A 25,034-nucleotide genomic window follows, 5' to 3' on the forward strand; every position below is an offset into this window, starting at 1 on the left:
TGGGTCCCAAATTACAGCACCTAAATATGTAAAGCAAAACCTAGCAGAGATAAAAGGAAAAATAAATAGTAACCCAATAACAGTTGGGAACTTCAATCAATACCATTTCTTAATAATGAATAGATCATACAGAGAATCAATAAGGAAACAATAGACTTCAACAACACTATAGGCCAAATGGACCTAACAAATATATATAGCACATTATATCCAACAATCGCAGAATACACAGTTTTCTTAAGTGGACATAGAGAATTCTCTAGGATAGACCACAAAACAAATTTTAGTGAATCAAGAAGACTGAAGTATCTTCTTTGACCAGGATGACATGACACTAGAAATTAATAGCAAAAGAAAAAACTAGAAAATCCATGAACACATGAAAACACTCTCCTGAACAATCAAAAATTCAAAGAAGAAACTTAAGGGAAAATTAAAAAGTTCCTTGAGACCAAAATGGAAACACAATGTACCAGAATATGTGAGACACAGAAAAAGCAGGTCTCAGAGGGAAGTACTCAACACCTATGTTAAGAAACAATAAAATACCAAATAAATAACCAATTTCAAGATTTATCATATAGCTGGCTTTAGTTAACAAACTATGTACTGATAAAGGAATAAAAACTTGGATCAGTAAAACAGAACAGAGAAGCCAGAAATAGCTTTGCACACGTAGAGCCAATACTTGGTAAGGCTACAACAACAGTCAAATGAAGGGATAAAACTCTTGTCAATCATGCTGCAGGAATTAGATAACCATAGGCAGAAAAAATCTTGACCTAAATCTTGCACCTTAAATGAAATTGTTTTAAAATATTATTTATTTATTTATTTATTTATTTATTTATTTATTTATTATACACATAGCGAGAGAGAGAGAGAGGCAGAGACACAGGAGGAGGGAGAAGAAGGCTCCATGCGGGGGAGCCTGACGCGGGACTCGATCCCAGGACTCCAGGATCGTGCCCTGGGCCAAAGGCAGGTGCTAAACCGCTGAGCACCCAGGGATCCCATCAAATGAAAATTTTAAAAATGAGTCATAAACTTAAATATACAATACAATACTATACAACTTTAACAAGAAAACATAGGGAAAAAAATCTGGGACCTAGGACTTGGTGAAGCATTTTCAGATACAGTATCAAAAGCAAAATCCCTAAAAGGAAAGATCAATAAATAGGATGGTATCAAGATAAAATTCAAATCTGTGCTCTTTTCCTGTGAAGAGAATGAAAAGACAATCTAAATCCTGGGAGAAAATATTTGCCACTTATTTGTCAAAGGACTTATAGCTCAAATATTTTAAGGAAACAAAAAAACCTTCAAAACTCATCAGTTTAAAAAAATTAAATTAGAAAATAGGCAAAAGACATGAAGAAACATTTTGCCAAAGAGTATATATACATGGTAAAGAAACATAAGATGTTCAACATCACTAGATATCAAGAAAGTGCAGATTAAGCCATGACTAGGTATTACTCCACATCAATAAAACAACAAAAATAAAAAGAGTGAAAATACCAAATGCTCATAAAATAGCAGAGAAACCAGATCACTTGTGCATTGTTGGTGGTAATGCAAAAGAACACAGTTGCTCTGAAAAAATAGTACCATAGTCTGTTACACTCATGCCATGGGACATGACTTAGTAATAAGTAAAGAAAAATGACTTATGTACATAACAATTTTGATGGATCATAGGAAGATTATGCTGAATGAAAAAAGTCTCAAATGGTCAGATACTATATGGTTCCATTTTTATTACTTTCTCAAAATGACTAACAATAGACATTGGGAACAAAGTCGTTTCCCAAGGCTCGGAATGGTAGGAGTAAGTGTAACTATAAAGGAGTAGCTCAAGGAAGATCTTTGTGGGGATGGAATATCTTGCTTGCATTACATAAAAAAATGAAAATATGCGTGTAATAAAATGCCATAGAACTAAATATGTATATTGAATCAAAGTCAGTTTCCCAGTTTTAATAATTATTCTAGGGTACCAATGCAGGAAATGCATGAAGGGCACACAAGATTTCTTTCTATTACCTTTGCAATATCTGATGAATTTATAATTACTTCAAAATTCGAAGTTAAAAAATTCATATCATTTTCCTATTATCATTGGGTAACATCATTAGGAATTTAATTTCTTTTGTATATCCTTATTCTATCAAGTAATAAATTTTTGAATCAACATCTTCCAGACTGTTTCATAAAACAAATGTTCTGTACAGAATATATTTGTTCCCATACAAAAAAGGGCTTGGGGGATAATCTGGAAAATCCTATTAATAATATCAACTTTTCAAAAATTCACAAAGCACAAATTGATTAAAAGATGCTCTTAACACGTAAATTGTTTCTTTCCTGATAACCATGTGACTTCATAAAATAGAAAATAATACCCTAGCACCTATTACTTAAAACATTGGGTTAGTGAGAGCAGGGACTGGGATTAGTAATTTTGCAAAGACTATGAGAGCTTTCTGAGCTCCACTCACTCGGCTCCAGTCTACAGTGATGAATTTCTGATGCTCAAGACAGTTGATCCTTCACCAGAAGTCTTTTTTTTTTTTTTTTTTGACATTATACCTGGCCTACTTTCTCACATAATCTCCCAAAGAAAACAAAAGCTATTCACAGGCTATGATTAATAAAGTCGCTAAAAAACATACCAGCTATTTTCAAGGTGATGTATTACTTTTGAAAACTCATGCTGAGATTAGTATTTTATATATAACTAAATTATCCCCACTTGTCCCCTCCAAAAGTGATTTGTACTTATTTTAATTCTCATTCCTAATATGAATGTTTATGTATCTCTTTTACTAGAGAGGGAGTCCACAGTTATTTAGGTAACATCTTGTTTTTGTATGTTTATACTCCAGGGCCACTTAGATCAGAGGTACCCAGTGTTTATCAAATAAATAAAAGTACATGTCGTATATGCAAGGGTTAATTCCAAAATGCTTGGTTGGACTTTATATGATTATTGACAAAGAAGGAAGTAATTATCTAGGTCAGTGGTATTCAGTGATGTGCATTACTGCACTGTTGCCCTCCAACTGGGGGACCCTATTCTTTGAATTTCATTTTTGCCACAACTGAGCACAAATTCTGATATGCTAAAAAGTTTCAGATGGAACACTGAACTCGATATGGTAGGGAAGTAATATACAGAATTTTACAATGAGCGAAAAGTAAAATATATATAATAGTATCATGCCATACTTTTTCATTCCCCAAAATTCACCTGTTTACTAAAAAATGAGAGATTTCTGCTATAACAAATGAGAGAAGGCAGTCAGGGTATAAATAAGTCAACAAAAAATCCTGAAGGATACCTATGTCAGGAAATTATAGTTACACATTTATAGAAACCAAAGGACGATGCTATTGACATAGTGATAATATAGAAGATACTGTGTTTTCATTATTGCTGACTTTTTAAATATTTTTGTTTTCAAAATTTCAGGCACAAATATCTGATTTGTCTTAATCTATTTTTTTCATTCTTTATTCAAATATCAATTTGAATATTATTTTTTCAGATAGCAATTTCTCAATGAGGATGACTCTGCCCTATTTAAAACTAGAGCCACCATTCCAAATATTTTCTTTCCTACTTTTCATTATTACATTTTGCTAGAGCACTTACCAATTATGAGATATATTGTGTCATTTCACTTATTTTATTTATGTTTGTGTCACTTTGCACCACCACCAACCACAATGAAAGATCCTTGAAAGCAGGAAATTTGTCTACATTGTTCACTATATCCAAATAATTAGAACAAATGCTGGTACATAATAGATGTTGAATAAATATTGCTGCATGAATAAATGTTCTTTTAAAATTTTTTCTTAATACATCCAAAAAATTATGTCTGGTAATCAAATATGCATACCCACTAAACCTTGACTTCAATATAACTGTATTAATTAAACAATTCAAGAAGATATATGCAGAACGATTTTCTTTTAATTTAAAAATTAACTATTGGGGATCCCTGGGTGGCGCAGCGGTTTAGCGCCTGCCTTTGGCCCAGGGCGCAATCCTGGAGACCCGGGATCGAATCCCACGTCGGGCTCCCTGCATGGAGCCTGCTTCTCCCTCTGCCTGTGTCTCTGCCTCTCTCTCTCTCTCTGTGATGACTATCATAAATAAATAAAAATTAAAAAATTAAAAAAAAATTAACTATTGCCAATGATTGAAAGCCTGATATGAGTGCATGTGCCATTAAGGAAATAAAGAATAAAATAAGAGCTGTCCTTTCACCAGACAATGTTTTCAGAATTTTGTATTGTTTTGATTAGTGCTTCTCAAATTTTAATGCACGCATGAGTCACTGGAGGATGTTGTTAAAATGCAGTTTATAATTCTGGAGTGGTTACTGAATTCTTTTTTTTTTTATTTTTAATTCTTTTTCATTTTATTTTATTTTTAATATTTTATTTATTCATGAGAGACACCGAGAAAGAGAGGCAGAGACACAGGCAGAGGGAGAAGCAGGCTCCCCAGGCAGGGAGCCTGACATGGGACTTGATCCCAAGTTTCCAGGATCAGGCTCTGGGCTGAAGGCGGTGCTAAACCGCTGAGCCACCCAGGCTGCCCTGGTTACTGAATTCTAAGAGCTGTTTACACATGGGCCCAGATTTGAGTAGCTGAGTTTAGATATTTTTTTAACAATGTTAAATTGCACACTAATATTTCTAAAACCTGATATTTTGAGGAATATTTTATTCAGTAGGAAAAATGTGCTTTAAAATATTTTTAATGACTCAAATAAGACTATTTAGTAAATGAGTAAAAGAGCATGCTATATTGTTTATCAAATGTCCTTTCACCAAAAGGGAACCCTAAATAAACTATGGTCTGTGAAGAATGACTGCACATCCAAGTAGGGTCATTGATTGTAACAAATCACCACTCTGTTGGGGGAAACTGATGGTAGGCAAGGTTGTAGGTGTATGGGAGCTCTGATTTCCTGTGAACCTGAAACTCCCTTTAAATACAGTCTATTGGGACGCCTGGGTGGCTCAGTGGTTGAGTCTGCCTTCAGCCCTGGATGTGATCCTGGGTCCCGGGGAGAAAGCCTACTTCTCTCTCTGCCTATGTCTCTGCCTCTCTCTCTGTCTCTCTCATAAATAAATACATAAAATTTAAAAAAAAAAAAGGTCTACCAAAAGTAAAATAAAAATGACAACCTACAGAATGAGAAAAATATATTTGCAAGTCATATATTTGATAAGAGCTTTTCAGATCTAAAATATATAAAAAACTCCTATAACTCAACAACAAAAGACAAACCATCCACTAAAGAGATGGGGAAAGGATTTCCATAGACATTTCTCCTAAAAAGTATACAAACAGATAGTAAGTGCAAGAAAAGATGCTTAACATTATTTGTCAATAGGGAATGGCAAATCAAAACCACAATGTGATTCTCCATTCTATAACACACTAGGATGGTTAAGCTATTTTAAAAATAATTATAAGAAGGAAAATAAGTAACAAGTGTTGGCTAGGTCCCAGACCTCATCCAAGGATTTGCTAAATATCTTTCCTCCTGGCCTGTTCTTACCATGCTTCTTAACTTTGTGATTTGCCCTCTCTCCATTTATGGTCTCCCTCAACTTACTCTGTATTTTCACATAGCACTTGTCACCTTTTAACAAACTCTATAATGTACTTTATAGACAAAGGGGGTAGATGGAAAGGGGGGAGAGAGAGATTTTGTGATTAAATCTAGAATATGGGAAAAAACATTTTTGTCTGTCTCATTTACTGATGTATACTAGGTGCCTCCAACATTGCTTAATATGTAATTTCTTAATAAATATGTGTTAAATTTATTTGCTCTCTTTTCTCTACCTCCTGTGATCATTTTTGACAGGGTTTTAAAATTTTATGTCTTTCCAAACCCTGTCTTATATCTATATTCTATTCCAATAATTTGCACTATTAGCTAATTAGTTTCTAATGGAAGTCTTTTATTTAGGATATAAATTTAGGATATTTATTTGGGACATAAATTTTTCTCTAAGCACTCACTTAGCTAAATCTCACAAGCTTTTTATGCATTGTTTTTATTATTATTTATTTAAAATATTTTCTAGTTTTATTGTAATTCTTTTGGAGGGGTGGGCATAGGTTATTAAAAGTGTGTTTCTCCTAACCTAATAGGTATTTTCCAGCTTTTGTTTTCTAATGGATTTCCAGCCTAATTAAAAAGACATAATGTGTCACTTTAATCCATTTTAAATTATTGACATTTCCTTACTGTTTAATAATATAATATCTCTTTTTTGGTAAATATTCTATGTATGTTTCAAAAGAATAGATATCTGCAGATGGTAAATACAGGGTTACATTTGCCCATTACTTACTAATTATGTTGACTAAATATCTACCATCCTTACTAATCATGGTATAGAATTAAACTATTTTCAGTATGCCTGAGACATTCTTAATTGTGTATGAACAATAAATACGATAATTAGAATATATGGTGAAACAAAAAATATGGTTGCTTTCCAAAGAAGCCTGTATATCATTGGCAAAGATATGTTCAAATAGGATTTTAGAGTTATCAGACATACATATCATTTTCCTGTTGACTGTGCTTCATATTTTAGAAATAGTACTTATATAATAAAGCCAAAAATAATATTTTAATTTTTCTGCCAGATTTTGTTTTCAGAGTCTATACCAATCTGTGGAAAATTAAAGCTGCAAGTATTTCCATTTTAGAAAAGATTATTTTCTCATTTTCTATCAGAGACAATCCATTTCTTTAAAATGAATTTTAAATTATTTCTGTTATTCTTCCATGGTGTATTTCTACCTAATGATATTTCAGAATGTTTTCTTAGAAGCATGATATTAAATCAGTCTTTATTTAGAATTCTCAAAAAATCAAAGAACGAAAACTCCAAGCACTATGGAAGTTAAGGTTAAATTTTTTATTGATTGCCACTCAAATTTCTGAAATCAGTTGCTACGGTAATTTTTAAGATTTTTCCCCCTTCCTATTCTTCTTGATCTATTTAGGGCATCAAAGTTTAAGAATATATACAGGATAATAAATTCATAGACCATATGTTAACAACTCTATAATTAAAACATTTAAAATTATAGAATGGGAACAAACGTAAATTTTTAAAAATACATAATAAAAATAAGCAATGCTATTAAAAAAAATCATACTAATGCATGTGAACCACTATCAAAATGTGGGTTTCTTTTTAAGGTCTAGTGTCATGTTGTTATTTGTTCTAACAAGCTGAAAAGTTGTGTTTTATCTATATATCTGGAAGTAATTCAGCTTTCTTGCTTCAGTATTACTGATATGAGAAACCCCACTCAAAACTTAAGGGTGATTTGGTAATCAATTCACCAAAAAGCATGTTCTGGTGCAACTTTCCTTCCAAAATTTTAACATTACTTTTACAATTTTTTCATACAAAAGAACCACCAGTATTATGCTAAGTGAATTAAGTAAGAGCAAGACAAATACCACATGATTTATATGTGGAATCAAAAAAAAAAAAAAAACAACTAAACTAAACAAATGAATAAACAAACAAAAAGCAGAATAAAACCCATAAATACTGAGAAACTGATGGTTGCTGGAGTGTAAGGGGATGGAGGATGAGTAAAATGAAGAAGGGGAGTGGGAGACACAGGTTTGCCATAGGGAATAAATAAATCATGGGGATGAAAAATACAGCATAGGGACTATAGTCAATGGTAATGTAATTGCATTGTATGGTAACAGATGGGAGCTACACTTGTGGTGAGCACAGCATTATGTACAGAGCTGCTGAATCACAATGTTGTACACCAGCAATTAATGTAACATTGTGTGTCAACTATCCTCCAGAAGAAGGAACTACTAAGACAGTAAGTTCCCATACATTACAGACTCTCCTACCACATCAGCACTCTTTCCTAAATACAGACAAAGCATTTCTAGAAATAGTTACAAACTTAGAACCTAAATACAAAGAGCGGCAGGAAAACTTAATCATAAATAAATCGATACATTCAATACTGAAAAATTTCATTGAATTTTATCTGGGGAAATTTTATCTATTTTTACATAAAAAATAAAATTCAAAATAATAATATCTGCTCTATTTGACTGATAACCTAATAGATTTGTGATACTGAAGTGAAAATGGCAATGAAGAAACTGTAAAATCATTTAATGCAGAAAGTAACTAAACATGCAGCAGAAAATATAAGGTAAAGGTAAATATTAATTCAGAATTCAAGATCAGCCGAATATTTTTGCTTGGTTCACATGTGCTAATAACAGATACTGTAAAAAAATAATCTGCAACTGAAGGGACAGTTACTGGATATAAATAGAATTTCTATATCTGTAACTTTTTTTATATTTTAAAATTCAGTTACACACAGAGGTGGTATAGTAGCTTCAACAAAGCAGGAAATCATAAAGTCCTTGTTTCTAGGACCAACTCTGAAAACACCGGTCTTAAGAACTTTGACAAAATTGTAACCACTTCTGTTGGCAGCTTCATCGGTATAATATACACCAAGAGTGTCTGTCCCCCTAACCCCTCAGGGTTTCTGTGAAGATCAAGCAGACAGTAGTAGTAGATTAGAGGACTTTGAAAGTTAAAAGTTCTATACAAATGAGAGCTCTTAATTTACAGAAGACATTCTTGACATTCCAGACTTGGTTCAACAACAACAGCAGCTCAGACTAAAATATTCTTGCTCAGAAATTATTCCTGGTAAGTGGAATAATTTGTCAACCTTCATTTCAACAATCTGTATTCATCTCATTTGCCATGAAATGAGGCAATAACTGGACTGTGCTGCACAATTTACAGACTTACACAAACGAGCATATATGGCCCATTTAGCTAAGGATATTTTAATCGTGCTGTTTATTATGAGTTGATCTCCTATAATAATATCATATATCAGCTGATATGTATTTCCTTTAGAAGATGACCTTGTTTAATAGATTACCTAGGTATTTTTTTTAACATTTATCACATCTCATAATTTACACAAAGGAATGATAACTCTCTAAAATGCACCAAGCATAGAAACCTATTAACCCTGCATGAATTGGCTATGGTGGATGTTTTGCTTGTCTTTTTTTCCAAAACTTTCTTTCATATGAAAAATACTTGTTTTCTTCTGTTTGTCTTTGAAGACACCTGTTTTCCAATTTATTGCCAATTATCTCACACACACCAAGACACCAAGTTTTAAATGAATTTCAGTTCTAAAGTTAAGTACTGAGAAAAGAAAGAAATGTATTTAAACAGGTAAATTATCTTACCTGCCTTGGCTGCTGAGCTATACGTACTTTGTATGCTTCAGCAATTAACACACCACATGCAGTGTAAGGTTGTAGGAAACAAAGGCAAAAGTAAGGAAATAGAAAACTTCCACTTACTGCAAATGAAAGCAGTCTCATCTGAATTATCAGCACAATCATTCACAAAATCACACAGCTTATCCTTCACAATGCAATGCTTGTTTGCACACATGAATTCTTGAGCAGTACACTTTCTGTCTGAGCTAAGTAGAGGGGAACAATCTTGAAAGGAAATATCATCCACTGCTACATCTCCCATGTAACTGATACCACGCTTTGCCCTAAAGACAATCTTTAAAAAAACGGAAGGAAAGAAAGAAAGAAATCCAATTTCAGTTGAAACATCCAAGAATTCAAAATTTGAGGCAAACATTAAATATATGGCATAAGGTTTGAATTTAATAAAAATATTCCCAAAATGAAATGACCCAAGATGTTTGAGGGTCATCCAACAGATGTGGGAGAGGCAACACCACTGCCTCTTGTCTAGATTTTTAGGGCAGGTGGCATAGAAAACCTGCAGGAGCCACCAACCTACCAATGCTGCAGCTCTCTCATCCAAAACAGTCCCACTTCACTACTTAGAGCCTCATCTCCTATGGGAGGAAGGAGGCCAACTGGCTGACAGAGCATACTAAGAGGAAGAAGATGCAAGTACATCTTTTTTTTTGGCCAATTTTTTTTTGCCACTCCTCAGGTCTGTCCACCCCAACCATGTGAAAGTGAAGATATTGAACCTCAATTCCATGAGGTATTTTTAATTACCCACATCTTTGGAGTTAAAATTATTTTAATTTCCCTTTAACTAAAGTATGTATAAACAATATTCTCCTATGTGTCCTGTTTTTCAGTGAAATCCCACTTACATGGACTCCAAAAAAAAATGATAAATAATTAAAAGTAATAACAAGAGTTGTTAAAATGTTTACAAATTTCATCTTCAATTTGTAACATTACCAATGCATAGAAGAACAAATAACACTGTTTTACAGAACACCAGAAGTCATAAATTGTTTAGTTTTAAATTTCTAAGTGAAATTAATTCAGAATGTTTCTATTAATTTTCTGCATGCCATCTGTATTTGTGTATTAACATAAGAAATATTTTTATTTAAATTCAATTAGCCAACACATATAGTACATCATTAGTTTCAGATGTAGTATTCCAATAATTCATCAGCAGTGTATAATACCCAGTGTTCATCACATCACGTGCCCTTCTTAATACATTTTAAATTAAATTTAGAACAATTCGAAATGAGTTAACAAGGAATACAGATTTACTTCAGTGATTTTACACAAATATGTATTGTTCAAGCTCCCAAACACCTTTTGACAAAATCTAAACTTTTTTCTTGAAAGAATTACAATTTTTTCCTTAAGATGTATTATGCTTTTATGTGACTGTTTGAAAACCTATGTGTTTTCCTTTTAAGATGAGATAATGGAATAATTGAAAATCATGCCTCTCAAATTATGAAAACCAAAACAAAAAATGCAATTTTTATGTAAATGAGCATAGCAAATTTACATAAGTTGTTCTTCATAAGAGATATGCTGGTAAGACCAATAAATTTGATAGAGTGAGAGGTTGAAAGTCATTATGAAGTAAAACTAGACAGAGTAAGGACTACAATGTTCTTATAAGGAAACACTGATAAACTGCAAAGGGTACTCTATTTTCTGGATGTATCTAAACATTTAAACACATGATACAATGTTCTGTGAAAAGGAAATTAGATAATAAGTATTTCCTTATTACTTTGTCTATGTGCAATCCTATAGATGTACTCTCAGGTACCTACCATGTCCAAACGATCAAATCATTGCTTATATCCCAACGCTCCATAAAATCTTGGTTACGATTCCATGGGCTTTAGTACTGAATGTGATTACACTTTTTTAAAAGTATAATTGTATGTTTTCAGTAGAATAAAGGCAGGATCAATTATTTTGGAAAAATCTGAGGAACAATATGGCACAGTGTTTGGATTATGGACTTGTAGATGAACTGTCTAGGCTTAAAGTCCATCTATGCCATTTTGTAGTATGCAACGAGAGCAAGTTCCTTAATATACTGGTCTTTCTGTATTCTGATCTATAAAAGGGGGATAATTATCATATAATTACTATCAAAACTAAGGAGTAAGTATTTCAAATTCATAGAATAGTACTTAGCACTTACTAAGTTCTATGTACATGCCTGCTCTAGTCATGCAAAATAATTAAATACTCTAAGTTTGAGGGCTCTCAGATAAAAGTGAAAACTACTCAGTGCTGATTCTACATATAATTCCTAAAAATATCTTATGCTCAAGGGATAGAGGTATTCTTTTTTCTGAGGTAAAAGGGAATGATACTATGAAAATAGAAGAATCACAGACAGTATGCCTGGCTCATCAACTCTATCTCCAATACATAGTAATGAGCTTTGCACATAGTAGGTGCTTATTAAGTTTGTATTGAAGGAATGAGTGAATCACAAAAAAATATTAAATATTTACAAGCCATCTGATTTTAAGATTCAAATAAGAGTTCTCTTTACTCAAATTTCAATATATGAAAAAGTAAATTTCAGAAAGGCTAAATTAACCAAGTAATTAATAATTGATTCCTCCTGCTGAAATTCCCCCTTAATGTTATTTTGAACATAATTTTACCATACAAATATTCTACTTGCACAGACATGGTTAAGAATTCACTGCCTGGGGTAGAAGCCTATGTCTGGTAGCAGGAAAACCTACTTGTTCTTGCTGAGGTTTCTTCTACCCTCAGTTAAAAGATCTCAGAGACTGAACAGATGGAATCATGTTAATAACAAATTTCATATTGTTCAATTTGAAATTTCAGTCTAATAATTACATCTTCAGGGTGAACTTATTTCTTATCAATTTCCTAAATTATCCACAAATGACCCATAAGAAAACTGGACTCAAGTGAGAAGTCCAAAAACATATGGAATTTATTACACCTACTATTCCAAGAAATTAGGGACAATGATATATCAATGTATTTCTTTAAAGATTTTATTTATTCATGAGAGACACACAGGGAGGCAGAAACAGGCAGAGGGAGAAGATTCCCCACAAGGGAGCCTCACGTGGGACTCGATCCCAGGACCCCGGGATCATGACCTGAGCCAAAGGCAGAGGCTCACCACTGAGCCACCCAGGTGCTCCATGTATTGATGTCTTTACGCAGAGGGAGCTAGCCCGTGCTTCCACTGGAATTGAGAGGGGCTGATCTATCCAGCACATAACTATAGATAGTTACTGAATATTCACAGTAGAACTGGCTACTATTTCTGCATATACAGAGGACTGGAAATGCAATAATTAGTCAAGATATATCTTCTATCTAGAGGTAAATGGTTCTAAACTCACGAAATTAAGCCCTGAGCAATTAAGACTAAGAAAATGTTCCCCAGTATAAATGGGTAACTGAATTCTGAATTCTCCTTCTCCTGATACAAATCTTAAAAATTTTAATCATTAACCCTCATTTTCCAAAAAAATGCCAAACACACACACACACACACACACACACACACACATCCATGAGTTATTTTCCTGATAATCCATAAAAAACAAAATCCATACCAATTACCTTGGCATGTAATTATCTTCAATTTAAGCATTTTAATCTATGTACTACTTCTTCTTATTTTAAATTGTTAGATACGTATAAGTCTTATCCTCCTAATATTACTGTAATATACACAGAGACAAATACAGCGGCACACAATTTGGTGCCTCCCCAAATATTTTTGAATTAGGTAAATCTATTACCTCTAGTAAGGTTTAACCACATAATGTGCTTTTAAAAGTCTGTCTTTTAATTAGTTTTGAAATAAATTAACATAATTAATCCACAGTCTCCAAGAATATGTCTGTAAAATCAAGGGAGGTGTTCTTTCTATGAGGGAGGCTGATTGTGAAATGGAGCGTGGTTGGCATTAAAATTACATATTCCTAGAATATGGTTGTCTGGTTGGGAGAAATTAGAACATCTAGAACTGAATTCCTCATGGACATGCTCCATGGCCATGGAGTGTTAGGCATTCATATAACACATCAGGAAGGGAATGGGAAGACTATGAGTGGAGGAAATAAAGTAGGATTACAGGGGAAAAAGCAACAAAACTCCCTCATCACCCAACTGTTTGGATTACAAACCTGTATATGTGATTGAACACCTAAAAACACTTCTACTTTCTTCCACCATGCACCTTGCTGTCCTATTTGAGCTCACAATTTAGAAGTAACATTGTCTTTCTTGCTGAGTACCTATAGGGATAAATCAAGTAAGAGATGTTAAAATATTTGGTCTTGATAAATTTTAAACATTCAGAACTTGCCCAGTGATTTTTAAAAACATTTTATTTATTTTTTTTAAAGATTTATTTATTTATTCATTCAGAGAAAGCGAGAGAGAGGCAGAGACAGGCAGAGGGATAAGCAGGCTCCATGCAGGAATCCTGACGTGGGACTCGATCCCAGGTCCCCAGGATCACACCCCGGGCTGCAGGCAATGCTAAACAGCTGCGCCACAGGGGCTGCCCTTAAAAACATTTTAATATCAACATGAAGTCCCTTAGAGAAAAGTGGGGACAGTTTTCATGAGATACCTTTGTTTTCTATACAGCAGTGTATCTCCAGGATACCTCACAAGCTTTGTGTAATAAAGGTGTACTTGAGAATCTGCCAGTCAAGTCCAACAGGTCTAGGCATCATTTAATTAACTCTTAACTACATTAGCTTAAAAAAAAATGACAGAAGTAACAACTGAAATTTTACATATTCAATAATATTCATGAAGTTGAATAGAAAGCACTTATTACTGCCTAAAACATTTTTCTGAGGATGACTTTCTTTCCTCATCCTTCTGGGTTCAGTGGAGACAGTGGTATTACAATGGGAGCCCATTCACTTTTAACAGCACTCCTGGGTGGTCTTAGTGGGCACTGACTCACACTGTTATAGTTAAGATGCTTCTACCAGAGAGCCTTGAAACCTCGAATTCTCAGTACTATAACCTTATTCTAAAGAGAAATTCTGATTAGTCTCAGCAGACAAATTATTCTGGCTCTCCTTTTAGAATGCTACAAACTGAACCAACGAGAGGGTAACTGAAGAGAATAGGGAATAGCAGAACAATTCTACACTTTAAAGTAACTGACTTAGATGGCTTACTTAATTATTTCACAGCACTACATTTTAAAAATACAATGTGTACAACCCAAAGAATCGTTCTGATAAAGGGTTCGTGAAGGTTTTGACTTTGCAAAGTGAAGGTAACTTTTAATGGTTTTATTATCTATTTTCAATTAAATTCAAATAGCTATTTGATTGGAGCATAATTAACATTCAAACTGTTAATTTTATAGAAGTAGAGTTTCTAGACCCTTTAGAATCCCTAGGTAATATGAAGCTAACAAAAATATCACCATGGTTTTAGTCTTTATAATTTAAGTTAAAATAACATGCTTGTATCAAAGTAAAAAAATATATAATTTCTAAAAAATCAAAAACTAGTTTTTGATGAATACTTTTAAAAAGCATGGGAAATAGATCTTTGTATGAATACCATTCTACATATAAATGGCTAAGGAAAATGTGTTCATACACAAAAATAAGGATCACATACATTATCATTTTAAGTATTTGATAAATAAGTACTTATAACATTTCAATAATATTTTCTAAATTTTTACCCAGTAATACAAAATTGTACCTGAAAAAAGAATTAATCTTAACCACAAAATGTGCCAGTTAAATAATTCTCTTTTTCTGATGAAAATCCTATAGTAAGCTGTATTGAATATTTGCCAAAAAAAGCCAATGTAAAACAAATGATAAACTATAACTTTAATCCATAAGACTATTGGATGTTTTTAGTTTATCAAACATGCACACATACTTATAATGCAAATGTACTTTTAAATCACTATTGGTAAGGAGTCTCACAATAAAGAAGATAATTTCCTAAAACTAATAAGTTAATTTAATATATTTCCAAGTTAAAAAAAAAAACAGCATTTAGGGAACTATGTTTATCTATAACTTGTTTGTAAAAATAAATATTTAATAGAGCCAGGAAAAACTTAGACTAAGACAGTAATAAAATGAGGAGACAAAGCACATAATAATAAAATTATAATCAAGGTACAGGGGAAAAAGTGGTTGAGCAGCTGGCCTGCAATCTGTGTCTCTTTTTTTTGGGGGGGGGGGGCAGGTAGGTGACCTACCTGTAATCTCTTTGCAAATATGCTTTATGTAGACATCTTCGCTAATAAATTAATGGTGTTTGATAAGGGGGGAGAACCCTTTGCTATGCTTGCATTTAGCAAGATATTCCTGGTCTGAAACTTCTCATGGTAAACAACTGTAGAATTTTGGGATTGATCTTTCAGACATGGCTTCCTGGAAAATGCTACATGAAATAGTACAAATGGAGATGTTTGACAACTGAGCTGGCTTGTTCTGTGTAAATGATGCATCTATACATATTACTTAAAATCCCATATATTATATAAGGCATGTCCAATATGAGAGAACAGGATCTAAGGACCTGTACTGAGACTCTAGAACCTCTCTCTGTTTTGCCTGTATAACTTGGTCTTCTAAAAGAAACCAGGAATCCTGGATAAAGTTAACTCCAGGGATAACACAAGATAAAAATGAATCTGGGACATCTTGGATAGAAAGCAAGAAAAGGCTCAAAAATTGATGGGATTGTTAAAGAGACAGAAGTCAGCTTAAAGGGTCTCCTATGAGCAAATCTGGGGCAATTTAAGACACAATTAACTAATAATAATTATAATTGACAATAAAAAATTGAATACAAAAAGGATCCATGAACCCACACTGATGTAAATCAATAAATGGAGAGGTAATTTTGTTGGTGGTGGCAATGCTATTTTTTATAACAGAAAACCAATCAACAAATGTAAACAGAATAATTGAGTTTGAAATAACAATTAAGCTATCATCATAGTAAAATTCATTCCAGTGAAAAATACTAAAGGAAACAAAAACTATCAAGTAAAATTGACTTGAGAACAGGATTTTATATACTATCAAAATATCTCTTCACAAAATATTTATTGATAACAAATGGAATAAAAGTAATAAGACCTATAGATATCATATACCACCAGGGATGCAGTAAAAGGAACACAATATTGATGCTATTACAACACCAATGTATGTATGTATACATATATATATGTATATATATGTATAATATATGTGTTTATAGAAAATATATATGTGTGTGTTCAAAACTGAGTGGATTCTACATACTGGTTTAGATGATAATATTTTAAAATATCAAAATCATAAAAATCTAGAGAAGATTAAGTAATTAGTCCAGTTTTAAAGACACCAGAAAGAAATGAGTAGGTATGATACATGATCCTATAGGAAATATTTTCTATAAAAGATGGTACCGGGACAATGGGCAAAAAAATAGGAACTCTGACTGAATGTTATATCAGAGTTTGTGAGATTCTTGGAACAGTTTGAAATAGTTTAAACAATAATTCTGAAATAGTTTATTGTTTTTAAACAAAGAAACAATTTTCAAAAGACAACTGGAAAATGTAGCAGCAGTCCCATCAACAGGAAGAATGGACCTTCAAAGGTCACCAAAGTATGTGTGATCCATTTGAACATGGACACTAAAACCTACATGAAACATCTCAAGTATAAAACTGCACTACACAAAAGCTGTAACCTCAGAAAAAACCTACTAACCATAAAGTGATTAGTAAAAATGTTCCACTGGCCATTCAAATCCAATTCTGCTAAAGCTGTTTTTTCAATCGTATCATATTGAAACTAGTTAGGTGTTGATAATTACCCATTCTCATCTATTAGAAGACTACATTTTAATAACACTAAATTGAACCATATGAATTTTATAGGGAAAATGTAGAAAGTGCAATTGCCTAAGTAGTACCTGGAGACAACAAACTGTAACACCATTCTCTGAGTCCAGAACACCAGGGTACATTTTGGTCCCATGCGTGAAATAACAGGAGTCAGTATATCAGCCATGCCACCAAATTTTCCATTTGAACTATTAGCATACAGGTACCAGCCATCTGTGGTATTTCTGGGGAAAGTACAAAGTATTTGTCAGATTAAAAAGAGAAGAAGATCATAACATATATAGTTCAACACTGACCATATTTTATTGTTCCATAGGTTTTCCTAAAAGCATAATGATGTTTTACAGCATAATGATGACTCAGAATCTGCAGCAGAAATAACTATTCTCCTGCCTCTTTTCCCTAGCCAGGAGGATGCCACAGTCCGTTCGCTCAAGACTGGCTCTATGTGACCCATTTCTGGAGACTGGGAAATAAGATCGCAGGCCTTAGCCTCATGTCATCCCAGGGGCATTGGGACAGGAGAGTGGGAATCCTTTCCTTCCACCCAGACATGGTTTGATCCCCATGGCTGCCTTTCTGAGGGAGTGTATTCAATTTTTACTTAAGAGATATCTTATGTGCAGCTAGAGGAGAAATGTGCCCAACACTGGAGATGTGACTCTCAACAGGGCCCTGTTCTTCTTCATGGCACTGCCAGCAGTGGTCCCAGAGCAAATGACAGCAGAGATGGCAGGGGCATCTGCCCTACATTCCCTCTGCTGTCTGACCCTGTGGTACTAAGACCACTCACCACCTTCCTCAAAGCCTTCTTGCCTCTGGACATTCCCTGCCTCTATCATTTCCTTCTTTTACAATTATCAGCTCCTTGATGTATCAGCTATCTCCTAGAAAACCAGTGTTTGGAGCAATAAGATTATTTTTGCTTGAGTCTTTTTTCTAAGAAAAGATAAAGAGCTAGCACTGTGGGAATCTTCTTTTTATGCTGTTGTGGTTTACCTTTTTAGAAAACAGTACTTAATAGGATGGATGTCTGACAGAATCAGAGTACCTTTTGGAAACTTGGAAGAGGAGTTCCTCCTCTACTCCCTAAGGAGAGGACCTCTAACTCTCTGCCCTCACCTTGCTCCATGCTGCCTGGGTTTCCATCCCACCCATCATGGACACCACTCACTTTTAATCCTGCTTGTACTGTCACCCCCCACATATCTGGGGGACACTGGTAGCTCTTGGATTTGTTGCTCTCCACTGATCCTTTCCCCTTCCTTGGTCTGTTGGCCCTCAGACAGGCACTACTGGAGTCACCTAGGAACTGGCAACATGACAACAGCCAAGGTTGGGGCCAGTGCCTCGGCCATCCTCCCAAAACAGGCTGAGATGTAACCTTTGAGATGCTAGGCCCATCTCTGATCCTGCCTGCTAGTCTTGAAGGACGGGACTCTGTCTATAGAGATGTCTTCAGAGGGCAGACCAGGAGTGGGACATGAGGGTTGGCTAATGTAAGCTTCCATAGCCACCATCAAGAGGTGGATCCACTGCCACTGGTTGCCCAGATTCCCCACTTATTTTTCCAATAGAGGCCATAGGAGGAAAGGAGTTTACTTAAGAACATTTTAAAGAAATCTTTCATGCCGTAGGGACCTCTTCATCAGAGCACAAGAGTAGGTTGCAATGATTTAGCATTTGTTTGGGGTCAACTCAGGTGTGAGGGAGGTTTGAACCCAGGCCTGAAGTTAGTTTCAAATAATAAATAATAAAACAATTTTTCATTTTCTTCTTTTGCACAGAAGCTGGTAACCTAGGACCTATGTGTAAAGAGCTTTATATGAATATTTTTTGTAGTTGGCTTTCTTGGGTTGGTAAGATACATTCTATTTAAGTTCCTTGAACATTATGGATTCCCCTAATGTGTATGAATGACTGAGGCTTTGTAAATTCAGGGACATTTCTGTGAAAGAAGTTATTTGATGGGGTCAAAGAAGCGAAGGGGAAAAAAAGAAACAAAACAAGTACTCCACCATTTTGATTTTAAATTCATGTATCAGCTGGTACAATGTGCACATGTAATGGTAAAGCCTGAAATTACCAGGTCTAATCTGTAATAACTTAATCGTGTGCTTTTTTTTTTTTTTACAATAATGCGGTCACCTTTAGACAGCTTATTTTTTTAACATTTTTAATTGACATATAATTGACAACAATGTTATGAGTTTCAGATATACTACATATTGATTTAATAATTTTATACATTACTCAGTGCTCACCACAGAAAGTGTAGTCACCATCTGCAATCACATATTATTACATTACTGACATTATTCCCTATGCTGAACTTTTTGCCTTTGTGACTTAATTACTTTATAAATGGAAGTTCAGAGTATGTATCGCTTAATTTATTTCCCCAATCCCCTTATTCACTTCCCCTCAGGAAACCACCAGTTTGTTCTCTGTATTTAAGTTGCTTAAAAAAAAAAAGTCTATTTTTCTGTGCATTCGCTTTGTTTTTCAGATTCTACATGTGAGTAAAATCATATTTTCATGTATGTAAAATAGACTTAAGAACCAAATAGTTTGAGTCACATAAAGAATAAAAAAATATGTATAAAAAATTAAAGCATGTAAAATAGAAAGGAAACTGGTCTGAGGTTCTACTTACAGCTAAAAGGCTTTCAAGGTTCAAGTCTAGTCTCTGTTAAATATATGTCAGTTTTATTTAAATATATTTTAATGTTGGTAGATAATTTTTTAAAGTGTGTCTTTTTCCTCCTTACCTCCAAATCAAAGAGGAAAACTCAGGATGAAAACAATTAAATATCAGCATACTTGCCATAAAAGAGTTTATGCTCCTACTTTAAATATCAATTCAAAAAAGAAATAACAAAACATTAAAGACATCTGGGTAACACATAGTGTTTTGAAGTACTAAACGAAGAGCTGATTCTTCACAGTTTGGGCATTCTGGCCCACTTTGATTCATTAGACTTCTTACCACTTTCTCACCAAAATATTATGCTAGAATGTAACTTTGCTATTTGTTAAAACCATTTTTATTTTGAAAATTTTATCATTTTTCTTGAGGAAAGAATTATGAGTCAATAGCAAATGGATAGAGAAAAAGACTAAGTATGCATTCAGTCCCCACATACTTATTGTCATTCTTTGCAGTCTTGCCTGCCCCATGCCCTGGAAATATGATTGTGAGCAAAGCATCCAATAGAGTTTGTCCTCTGGCCTCACCATTTACTAGGTGGACAACATTAGGCAGCTTAGTTAATCTCTCTGAACATATTCATTTCTTCATTTATGAATGGTCCATAGAAGGTCTCATTAAGAATTAGAAGTAAAATAAAGGAACATCTAAAATGGTACTTGGCCCATCCTATATATTTAATAAATGTTAGTTGTGATTTGTGGTTATGTTTATGTCATTAGTTGCTGCTAATAGAACAAAGAGTTTAGTGTCCCACAAACCACAGAGTGTATGAATTAAGATCATTTTTAAGAAGCAGGATTATTATATTAATTTAAATTATGTCTCAATAAGTAAGCACTTCCAGCTTCGTTCCTTGCATGCTAATATCCCAGGATCCTAACAGAAGTGGATATATAATTGATTTACTGATTTATAGATTCACTGAGATCTGGCTCAATTTCCACAGATATTCTTTCCTAGACTGACAAACAGACTCTAAGCGTCACATGGAAATCTAAAGGAATAAGAAGAGCCAGATCTCTAATGTAAAGGAGAACAAAGAGAATTTATTCTAACATATCTATTCATTATAAAGGTGGAATAATCAAGATAGAGTGGTACTAGACAGGCAAACAGGCCAGGGAAAAAGATGGAACAGTCCTGAAACCAATTTACACACACTTGTACACATGATTTATGAAAAGTTTGGTTCTTCAGAGCAATGACAGAAAAGACAATCCTTTTAATGTATACTGAATAAATTAGGTAGCAATGTGTGTGGGGGGGTCAAAAAAATAACACTTAGCCGTATTTCACAGATTTTAAAAAATTATAAATTCTAGGCAGGTTGTACCTGGACTGTAGAAGGTAAAACAATAAAGTTTCTTCTCTACAATAAGGAAATAATATCTTCATGATGTGGAATTGAGAAAGTTTTAATGATATGTAAAAATTACTAACTATAAGGGGAAATATTGAAAAATGGACTGTATTCAAATTAAGGAGTTCTGTTTATTAAAGATACCAAAACAATGATCAAAATGATCACTGAATCATGATTAGTGAATGGGAGGAAAATATGTATCACCTTTAATCAAAATACCATTTATTGACTGCTTACTATGTACCACGCACTATGCCAGACATTCAACAGTATGTGGGTATTTGTATGTTTGTGTGTGTAGGGGCCATGCCTATTTTGTTTCCAATGCAGTACCTGGTTCATAAATCCTCAAAAACTGCTTGACAAACAAAATAAAGGAGTTTAAAATTAGCAGAACACTTGTAGAAATAAAAAGATCAAAGGACTAACAGAACTGTGGATTCAGCTAAAATTGTTTGTAAAAAGTTGACAAAAAGCAACATAAGAAAAGACAAAACAAAAGCTCACAGATCTTGGAGACCATGGAGGAATTAAGTGACTGAAAGTTTGAATTCTGGCAACAATAAAGGCATCTAGTCAACAGTTTTCAATTAGAGATCTCTGTTTTGATTTCCCAGAAGCTACACAATGAAAAACTATGAATGTTTAACTTTTACAAATCAAATTAATTTGATAAAATTCAAACACAGAGATAAATATAAATTTCTAAAACAATTCCTTAAATTATATACTCCTGAAGTATCCCACATATTCAAGAAAAAGAAAAAGGAAAGACATCAGGAGATAGAGGGGCACCTGGTGGCTCAGTTGGTTAAGTGTCTGCCCTCACCTCGAGTCATGATCTCAGGGTCCTGAGATCAAGCCCCACATCTGGCTCCCTGCTCAGGGGGAGCCTGCTTCTCTCTCTACCTCTGCTCCCAACTCATGCTCACTCACATGCACTCTCCCTCTCAAATAAATAAAAATCTTAAAAAAAAAAAAAGATCTACTTTTAAAATGCAAGTAAGAAAATTGCATTCATGTTTTTACATCATACTATGAACACAGTGTGGGCGTAGCAGTACATTGTTGGTCACCAATATTACCTGCATTAATTGTGGGTACATGATGTATGTGCTCAAGTATCCCAGAGCATGCTATTTTAAAGAAAGTCTCCCAGGCCACATAGGATAATCAGTTTCTGAAGTCTTGACATGGGATGCCTGGGTGGCTCAGTGGTTGAGCATATGCCTTTGGCTCAGGGAGCTATCCCAGAGTCCTGGGATCAAGTCCCACATGAGGCTTCCTGCATGGAGCTTGTTTCTCCCTCTGCTTATATCTCTGCCTCTCTCTCCCTCTCTCTCTCTCTGTCTCTCATGAATAAATAAATAAAGTCTTTAAAAAATAAATAAAGTCTTAATGCTACACAAATTAAGCAAATAAAATACTGACTTATTTGAGAATCTCCTGGGTATTCACTTTAATTAGTAAGAAAAAAATACGCTTGAATGGACAAATCAAAATATTTTTGAGTTGAGTCAACTGACCTTTGACCCTATATATACACAACATCAGGGATGTATTCTCCAGACTTATTCTTTGGGCTGAAAAATACCTTTTCATTCATTATGATACAATAGGCTTTTTTAGCATACTTGATGAGATATGATCTACTAAAAGTTGTCACCAACTTTATTAGCTTCATGTGTAGCAGAATATACAAAGTGCTCAATAGCACAGTTTTTCTAATGGTTTCCATAGCATTACTCTAGTATCTATAATGTACAATTCTTGTTTTTTGGAAACTAACTGCTCCCCTACCAGAGCCACCAACTCTACTGTGTGAGACAAACAAAATCCCTGATCTATCAACTGCTGTAGTAGACTTCTTAAGCAAGCCAGACCAATTAGAGGCTCTTGTGGGGGATTTTTAGAATATAGGGTAAGAAAAAAGGCATATTCCCTCTTGAGTGTCAAATCATACTAGCTGAGACCCCAAGGTTTGAAGCCAGTTCTCCCTGACTCCCAAATTCCATACATGCCATCTATTCTATGCTTCAGTGATACAGAATAAGAGATTAAAAAAATAATAAAAGGTTATATTTGACATTATGGTCCTTTCAATACACAATGATCCCACCATCCTGCTTAGCAATATTCAATACAGGAGCACCTGGGTTGCTCAGTAGGGTAAGCATCTGACTCTTGGTTTAGGCTCAGGTCATGATTTCAGGGTCCTGGGATTGAGCCCCATATCAGACTCCAAGCTCAGTCAATATTCCTCTTGAGATTCCCTTTCTCCCTCTCCCACTACCTCTCCCCCTCCCCTGGCTCACACGTACCCTTTCTCTAAAATAAATAAATGAATCTTAAAAAAAAAAAAAACTTCAATACCTCTTTACTGATACAAAGACCCTTGAACTAAACTATATGCTATCAGGTTACAATAAAAGGCTTCAGTAAGATATAAATCTATTCGCTACACACATGGTCTAGATCAGCTGACATTGCTTTTTTCATAACACAGCTTTCCTGATAAAGGAAGCAGTGAATTAATTTGCATTCTGGTGCAAGCTCTTTATATTATCATGTATTTGTAACTGATAGTACACAGACTGACATTTTATACTGCGCTGAAACATAACTGGGTCAGTTTTTTGTGAAGCCCATAGAATAAATATTTTAGGTTTTATGCACCATAAGGTATCTTACAACTATTAAACTTCTGTCTTTGTAGCATGAACACGTCCATGGACTGACTGCTTAAAAGAATGGTTACAGCCATGCTCCCATAAAATTATATTTACAAAAACAGACTTCAGACCAGAATCGTCCCACAGACCATACTTTGCTCACCACTTATTCTACGGATAAAACCTCAATTCATCAGGATTGAAGGAATAACTTTCTATAAAAATATCTAGCATCAACTTTCACCTATTACTTTACTCAGACACCCAGATTTATACCTATTGTAATGTTCATATAATGACCTGAATACATCATGCACTTTCTTTTCTCCGTCTCCCTTTTATCTGTCCTTCCTCTAGGCACACTTACAATCTCTGCTCTTGGTCTGCCCTCTATACAACTTTGATTTATCCTCCACAACATATCTCAAATATACTTATTCCAAGCCCTCTTAGAGCCCTAGACTCAAAAGCCCTTGATTCAAAATTACTCCCTCCTAAGAATTTCATAGCATTTATACATAACTTTTTAAATGTATTCTTCATATTACATTTTAATTCACTGAATAAACCTTTATTCCTCAGTAGATTCTATACATATCAAGGCACCATTTTAACTTATTTATCTACATCACCTTGTGAATCCAGGAAATCTTGTAAAGTGGCTTAAACTCAATTGGTACTCGATAAGTATTTCCTGAATCTGTTGCTGAAAATTAAATAAAAGTGTTACAGAATTCTTGCTTTTCTATATCAAAATTCTCCTTTACAAGTGCAACGCTTCTCGATTTTTAAAAAGGACTTACAATTTTAGCAGAGTGCTTTTGGGTTTCTCTTTTTTAGCCTCATGAAATAAAAATGAAGTAATGAACAACATTTGCTGAAATTTTATACAACCACCTGAGGTTTTACATACTCAGAATTCAATATCAAATGTATCAAAGCCAACTTTTTAAATTAGGAGCCCCCACAGTTCCTGTTTTAATATTGTATGACATTCACTGCAGAAAAACTTTGTGAGGCAAGT

At 34.1% G+C, this 25,034-nt stretch overlaps 1 protein-coding gene across 1 annotated transcript in view; it reads right to left on the reverse strand.

The window, feature by feature from the left end:
* Nucleotides 1–25,034, reverse strand: part of MALRD1 (MAM and LDL receptor class A domain containing 1) — a 755,529-nt gene that overhangs the window by 438,434 nt on the left and 292,061 nt on the right. The window contains 4 exon segments of the mRNA XM_072825144.1: nucleotides 9,447–9,660; nucleotides 13,544–13,654; nucleotides 17,331–17,359; nucleotides 17,362–17,486. Of these exon segments, the coding sequence (XP_072681245.1) occupies nucleotides 9,447–9,660; nucleotides 13,544–13,654; nucleotides 17,331–17,359; nucleotides 17,362–17,486 (479 nt within the window).

This window comes from Canis lupus, chromosome 5 (genome assembly GCF_048164855.1).
Source record: "Canis lupus baileyi chromosome 5, mCanLup2.hap1, whole genome shotgun sequence".
NCBI classification, from domain to species: Eukaryota; Metazoa; Chordata; class Mammalia; order Carnivora; family Canidae; genus Canis; species Canis lupus.